The following is a 7,853-nucleotide window of genomic DNA, read 5'->3' on the forward strand; positions in this document are numbered from 1 at the left end:
ATGACAGAAAAAGCCAATGGAGTGAAGAGCTCCCCAGCCAATAACCACAACCATCGTGCACCTCCTGCCATCAAGGTCAATGGCGAAGATGACCACAGGGCCAGCAACAGGTGAGTCTGCTGAGGCTGGATCATTGCAGAGGTGGTCTTGAGGCTGCGACTTTCTCCCAACTGTGCCTCATTGTCACAGAGTAAATAATCTTTGGCTCAAGGACAGCCTCTAAAAGGACGACGGGATTTCTAGGCATCTCCCGGGAGGGGAGAGTGCTAATAGGAGACAAAAAACAAACAAACAAACAAACAAACCCTTGGTCACCCCTGCTCCTTCCTCTGCAGGCCACAGTCTGCGGCCAACGATGACATCTCCTCAGAACTACAGAGGCTGGCAGAGATGGATGCCCCCCTGCAGAGGAGGGGTGCCTTCCGCAGGTGGGTTTCACCACTGCCCTGCTGCAACCCCTCCGTCCCAAGGGGCCTGTCAGATCATGGGGCCCCCTCCGTCCCAAGGGGCCTCTCTATCAAGACCTCTGGGAAGCACTGTCAATGCTGTCCTAGCTCAACTTTTTCTCGGGAGGAGGCTCCTGTGAGCAGGCTCGGAGTGGCAGTGCAGGTTCCTCTTCAGACTTGCCTGTGGCAGTGTTGGGAGGAGAGATGCTTCCCAGCAGAAGGGTATAGGTAGAGGGCTCCCAGGTCTCCAGCCCAGAGTTGTAGGCCCCATGGGGAAATCCGGAAGCTTGAGCCAACCTTCCTCCTGACCTGTCCTGCCTTAGCATCATCTCCATCTTGCCCCAGAGACCCCCTGTTTGTTCTTCACAATCGACAGAGATGGCACCTCCTACAGGAAGTCTTCCCAGACTAGCCCCTTACCCCTCAGGTTGCTGTGCTGGGAGTCACACCCGAGCCCCTTCCCCCTGTCCTCGGCGCAGGTCCTCTCTCCACAGTGCAGTTCTCTTCTCGCCTCTCTAGGATTGCCTGCCTGGTGGGGGTCATCAGAGAGTGGGCCAACAAGAATTTCCGCAAGGAGGAGCCCAGACCTGACTCGTTCCTTGAGCGTTTCTGTGGGTCTGAGCTCCAGACCGTGACGACACAGCAAGGAGATGGCAAAGGCGACAAGGACAGCGAGGGCAAGGGCACCAAGTATAGCTGTCCGGCCTGTGGGACTGGAAGGGCTACCAAGCATGCAGTCGGAGGGTGTGGTGGGGTTTCTCATACCACAGCCGGGGGCTGACCAGGGCCTATGTCCTCTCTAACAGCCAGTGGCCCACCTGCCACAGGAGCCCCTGCTGCCTTTTCTCACCTTAGCTGCCTCTTGCCGGCTGTCCTCTTGCTGCTCATCTGAACGTGGGCAGGGAGAGGGCTCAGCCAATGGTGCGCCAGCCCAGCCTGGGTTCTAGCGGTCAGTAAATACAGAGGAGGGTGCATATAGGGAATGCTGTGGAGGGGATGCCAGTACCGGTGCCCATGTGAGCACAGGGGTGGGTGTTTGAAGAGGCCATGCTGGGGGCTGCCTGGCGGGAGAAGGCCCAGGAACAACTGAGCAAGACAGAACAAGCGGGGAGGCCGGAGAAGGCGGAGCTGGAGGGTCTGTTCTTTGAGGAATGAGTAGGCGACTGTGGATGTCTGGCCAGTAGGGGAAAAGAGCTCTTGCCAAGGCAGGACACAGCATCTGGGAAAGTGATTTGGGAGCTGGAGGCCGGGGACTAAACAGGGAGTGGGGGCGGGGGCGGGGACAGGAAGCACGTGATGCTCGCTTGCTTGGAGTTCCCCTCTCTTCCCTGGAGGGATGTGGGAACCGGCCCTGAGCCCTCATTACCATGCTGTGGACGTCCCTCCCCAGGGCCTGAAGCCCGCCTCAGTGAAAGCACTACCCCTCATGTGCCCCCTGGGCAAGAGACCTCCAGAGGACAGAAGAGCCAGTGGGCCCATGTGGGGTCTCTTCGCCCACCAAGCTCTACTCAGATGCACAGTGCCAGGTTGTGGCTTCCTGAAAAATGAGGCCCTAAGACAACCCGTCCCTCACCCCACATATACCCTTAGGTGTTGCTTTTTCAGGGTCCCCTGTCTACTGGAAGCTGGGCTGGGGCCACACTGGGGAGCTAGTTCCCAAGCCTGGCCTCTGTCTCCTCAGGAAGGAATGTGAACTATTTGTCTTGGATCCAGCTGGGGACTGGTACTACCGCTGGCTATTTGTCATTGCCATGCCTGTCCTCTACAACTGGTGCCTACTGGTGGCCAGGTGAGCAGGGGGTGGTCTGGGAGGGTGTGGCCAAAGCAACCCAGTCCCAGTTGTGGACACAGAGCTCACCTCAACCCAGCCCTCTTTCTGGATTCCCTGCTTGCCAGTGGCCCCTCCCTCTTCCCTATTAACCCCCAGCTCCTTCAACCCCACCCCGATTTAACATGCTGCCAAAAGCTTCATGTCTATCCTTTTCCTGGTGTCTGTAATCTCTTCCTACTTCCTCATCCACACCGATACTGTCCTAGGTGAGGCCGGCCCCCTCTCTCCCTAGGGCAAGTACAACAGCCCTGCAGCCATTCCTTACAGACACTCTTGCCCCTCTAATGCATCTTCCACACTTGAAACTAGCATGGTTGATAGAAACTGGGATTCCATGATGTCAGGCCTTCCTCACAAACCTTTCAATGGTCCCTCATTGTCCACAGGATGAAGTTCAAGAGCTCAGCGTAGCCTTCAAGGCCCTCTGGACCTGGCCCTTCTCTCTAGTTCCACCTTCTGGACATACCCCAGCCCCAGCACTCACTACTCTTGGATCAGAACATGATGTTTCCTCAAGAGAAAATTCCCTTTCCCCATTTTCAACCTATGGAGATTCTTCTTGCAGTCTCAGTTCCGAAGTCATCCTCCACATGTAGCTTTTCCTGACAGTGTTGCCCCCCCATCCCCTACCTCAGTCATTCATTCAGCAAGGATTTGACTGAGCACCTACTGGGTGCTAGGCTTAGTGCTCAGGGCTGGGGACAATGTGGTGAAAAAGACACACGTGGTGTCTGCGCTCCTGGAGCTCTCAGGCTAGTGGGGGACACTGACAGTGAACATGAACAAACCAGTGCCTGAGATGAGTCCAAGGACCAGAGGCAGGGAGCTACTAGAGAAAAGGCACTCAGGGTGGACCTCTCTGAGGAGGTGGTACCTTGGCTGAGACCTCAGTGACAAGAGGAAGTCGGCTATTTAGATGCTTGAGTTAGGTGGAGGGAACATTCTGGGAGGAGGGAACAACAAGGTACCAAGCCCCTGTTTCAGGATGGCTTAGTGTGGCTGGAGGGCTTCAGGTGAAGCACCAGACAGGCTTTGTGTGCCAGGGGAGGGGGCTGGGTTTTATTCTAAGTGTAACCAAGTAGTCAGAGAATATGTGAGTATGTGTCTTCTGGGCAGCGGACTGACTGTGATTCATCAGTGCCTCTGGTGGCCATCCCAAGCCCTGCTCACAGTGGGCAATCAGTTTGGGGACTTCAGGGGGCCTTGGCTAGCTTTTGGTGAAGCCCAGCCCTGTCTTCCTGCAGAGCCTGCTTCAGTGACCTACAGAAAGATTACTACGTAGTGTGGCTGGTGCTGGACTACTTCTCAGATGTGGTCTACATCGCAGACCTCTTCATCCGATTGCGCACAGGTAAGTGGATAACTGGGATGTGCAGGAAGGCCATGGCCCATAAGACCAAAGGCTTGGATCCAAATTCTCAGGAAGCTATCTTGGCATGGTGTTAGCCTCAAATGTTTGTCTGGGACACAGGTTGGTGGTGATTTGGGGGTGATCTCTTAGGGTACTTACGGCCAGCCATACTCTGAGTTTCCTATACCCCTCCTTGGGAAAGAGAGCTGAGTGATCACTTTGTTCCTTGCTGAACATTAGTCTACCAGGAGGGACAGGCCTGAAGGCAGAGGTGATACGTTGGCTGTGTCTCCACCAGGTTTCCTGGAGCAGGGGCTGCTGGTCAAAGATACCAAGAAGTTGCGGGACAACTACATCCACACCCTGCAGTTCAAGCTGGATGTGGCTTCCATCATCCCTACAGACCTGATCTATTTTGCTGTGGGCCTCCACAGCCCTGAGCTGCGCTTCAACCGCCTGCTACACTTTGCCCGCATGTTTGAGTTCTTTGACCGCACTGAGACACGCACCAGCTACCCCAACATCTTCCGCATCAGCAACCTGGTCCTCTACATCTTGGTCATCATCCACTGGAATGCCTGCATCTACTACACCATCTCCAAGTCCATTGGTTTTGGGGTCGACACCTGGGTTTACCCCAACATCACTGACCCTGAGTATGGCTACCTGTCTAGGGAATACATCTATTGCCTTTACTGGTCTACACTGACCCTCACCACCATTGGGGAGACACCACCCCCTGTAAAAGATGAGGAGTATCTATTTGTCATCTTTGATTTCCTGATTGGTGTCCTCATCTTTGCCACCATCGTGGGAAATGTGGGCTCCATGATCTCCAACATGAACGCCACCCGGGCTGAGTTCCAGGCCAAGACCGATGCTGTCAAACACTATATGCAGTTCCGAAAGGTCAGCAAGGAGATGGAAGCCAAGGTCATTAGGTGGCTTGACTACCTCTGGACCAATAAGAAGAGTGTGGATGAGCGGGAAATTCTCAAGAAACTGCCATCTAAGCTGAGGGCTGAGAGAGCCATCAATGTCCACCTGTCCACACTCAAGAAAGTGCGCATCTTTCAGGATTGTGAGGCTGGCCTGCTGGTGGAGCTGGTATTAAAGCTCCGTCCTCAGGTCTTCAGTCCTGGGGATTACATTTGCCGCAAGGGGGATATTGGGAAGGAGATGTACATAATCAAGGAAGGAAAATTGGCAGTGGTGGCTGATGATGGTGTCACTCAGTATGCCCTACTCTTGGCTGGGAGTTGCTTTGGAGAGATCAGTATCCTTAACATTAAAGGCAGCAAAATGGGCAATCGACGCACAGCCAGTATCCGAAGTCTTGGCTACTCAGATTTCTTCTGCTTGTCCAAGGATGATCTTATGGAAGCTGTGATGGAGTACCCTGATGCCAAGAGGGTCTTGGAGGAGAGAGGCCGGGAGATCCTGATGAAGGAGGGATTGTTGGATGAGAATGAGGAGGCAGCCAGCATCGAGGTGGATGTGCAGGAGAAGCTAGAACAGCTGGAAACCAACATGGAGACCTTGTACACTCGCTTTGCCTGCCTGCTGGCTGAGTACACAGGGGCCCAGCAGAAGCTCAAGCAGCGCATCATGGTTTTGGAAACCAAGATGAAGCAGAATAATGAGGACGACTACCTGTCAGATGGAATGAATAGCCCCAAGCCAGCTGCTGCTGAGAAGCCATAATGGCTTGGGCCCAACTGCCTCTCCAGTCTTGGCCTTGACCCCGGAGGCTAGAAGAGTTGTGTAGGTCCCCACATATATATGCATTACCCCCATGTCCCCTTGATTTCTCCCAGAAGCCTCTCTGTCAGCAGGTTTTTGACTCAATCATCCAGAAGCCCTTCTCCAAGTCCAACTAACAGCCCATCTTGTGCAGAGTGCAGACCATGTTTGGCTCGGCTTCCAGAAGCTTCAGCCTGTCCAAGTTTAAGGAAGGAAGAGGAGAGCAGCATCTCTCTGGGCTCCTTTGTACCTAGTCACCACCCACTTTGTTCTTTTCTTTTTTAAAAAATTTCTTTTTAAATTTTTATTGGAATATAGTTGATTTACAATGTTGTGTTAGTTTCAGGTATCAGTTATACATATACATATACATATATCCACTCTTTTTTAGATTCTTTTCCCATATAGGCCATTACAGAGTATTGAGTAGAGTTCCTTGTGCTGTACAGCAGGTTATTGTTGGTTATCTATTTTATATACAGTTCACTTGGTTCTTTTCTAATATGTGTTCTGAATATCTCCATTTCCCTGCATGAGTATGTAGTTCAAGCACTGGCGGCAGACACTTAGCACTGGTCTCAGTGTCTGTCTTTCAAGGCAGACAAAAATATGAAGGGGGGAGGTAGGAGGTGCTCACTCCAAGTCCTGCTCTGTTGATCCGTCTGCCTGTCTGCCAACCAGGACTGCGACCCCTGAGGTCTTCTCTAGACCAGGGGGATGATGATGCTCCTGGTCTCGAGTCCATTCCAGAGCAGGGAGTGAGGAACTAGCAGTGGGCCATCAGGCAGTGCTGGAGAAGGTGGTGGGCAGGAGCTCTGGTCATCACCTCTCTATGCAGAGCATTTCTGAAGAGGCCCTGTGGCTAGTGGTGGGTGAATGACTCTTCAAGTTAACATCTGCAGTAGAGACACCTACAAGTTAATAAATTCCTTTGAACTATATGTGGTTATTGCTCCACGCTGCTAACATTCTCTCCCTTCCTACCTCAACCCCTCTCTTTTCCCCATATTTCTCTTTTCCCCTTACCCAGGACTCACTCCACCTGGAATCCCCTCTGCTGTCTTCTGTTGCCTGCCTAAGCCCTACTGGTCCTTCTGGACTCAGCTCAGGTAACAACTTGTTGGAGAAGGCTCCCTTGACTGAACCGGCTCCCACACTAGGCAGTCAATCACCCCCTCTCTAGGCTGCTCGCGTGTCTCTGTCCTGGCTCTTTACCACACTGGGTGGTCCATTTTGATGGATCCAGTTTCCAGACTGTGGGCTCTTTGAGGGCAGGGCCAAGGCAGTCTCCTTCACTGCTCTGTCTGTAGCCTTGGAGACATGCCTGGCACAGAGGAGGAATTTGGAGAATGTTTATTCACTGGGACAATAAGTGAACACACCAAAACAGCTATGTTTCCATTTGCCAGAAGCCATGTCTTTACAGAAACACCGGCTATGTCTGAGGATTTGGTGAGGATCTCCTGAAGGCTCAGATACTTGAGTGGGTACCACCAGATGATCAGGAACCCCAAGGACAAGTGCTAATTAGTGGGCAGGAAGATCTAGGTGCAGACTCAGATGCCTTTGTGCACACCAGTTCTCTCTCTCTCTATCTCTCTACTAATTGTGGTTCAGTACACATAAAATTTACTATCTTAAAATTTTTAGGGCTTCCCTGGTGGCGCAGTGGTTGAGAGTCCGCCTGCCGATGCAGGGGACGCGGGTTTGTGCCCTGGTCCAGGAGGATCCCACATGCCGCAGAGCAGCTGGGCCCGTGAGCCATGGCCGCTGGGCCTGCGCGTCCAGAGCCTGTACTCTGCAACGGGAGAGGCCACAACAGTGAGAGGCCCGCGTACCGCAAAAAAAAAAAAAAAAAAAAAAAAAAAAAAATTTAAATGAACGGTTTTGTAGTGCTAAGTACATTTACACTGTTGTGCAACCAATCTGCAGAACTCTTCAAACTGTGAAACTGAAATTCTGTCCCCATTAATTAACAACTCCTCAGTCTTCCTCCCTCCAGCCCTGGTAATCACCATCCTACCTTTTGTCTCTATGAATTTGACTGTTCTAGATATGTTATATAAGTGGAATCATACAGTATTGGTCCTTTTGTGACTGGCTGATTTCACTTAGCATAATGTCCTCAAAGTTCATCGTGTTGTAAAAGGTGTCAGAATTTTCTTCATTTTAAAGACTGAATAATATTCCATTGTATGGATAGACCACATTTTGTTCATCCACTCATCTGACAATGGACACTTGGGTTGTTTCCATCATTTGGCTACTATGAATAATGCTGCTATGCACATGAGTGTACAAATGTCTGTTCAAGTTCCTGCTGTCACTTTTTTTGAGTATATACCTAGAAGTGGAATTGCTGCAGCATATAGCAATTCTATTTTTGACTTTTTGAGGAAACGCGATACTGTTTTCCACAGTGACTACACCATTTTACATTCCCACTAACAGTGTGCAAGGGGTCCATTTCTTCACACCCTCA

At 51.7% G+C, this 7,853-nt stretch overlaps 1 protein-coding gene across 1 annotated transcript; it reads left to right on the forward strand.

The window, feature by feature from the left end:
• CNGA2 (cyclic nucleotide gated channel subunit alpha 2) lies at nucleotides 1-5,332 on the forward strand (the record flags this gene model as incomplete). The annotated part of the gene is made up of 6 exons (XM_082610551.1): nucleotides 1-110; nucleotides 336-428; nucleotides 966-1,136; nucleotides 2,128-2,235; nucleotides 3,522-3,628; nucleotides 3,927-5,332. 6 exons carry the CDS (start codon nucleotides 1-3, stop codon nucleotides 5,330-5,332), a joined length of 1,995 nt encoding a protein of 664 aa, XP_082466677.1.
• Nucleotides 5,333-7,853: the final 2,521 nt, after the last annotated feature.

Source organism: Mesoplodon mirus, assembly GCF_964341445.2.
Source record: "Mesoplodon mirus genome assembly, chromosome: X".
Classification (NCBI taxonomy): Eukaryota; Metazoa; Chordata; class Mammalia; order Artiodactyla; family Ziphiidae; genus Mesoplodon; species Mesoplodon mirus.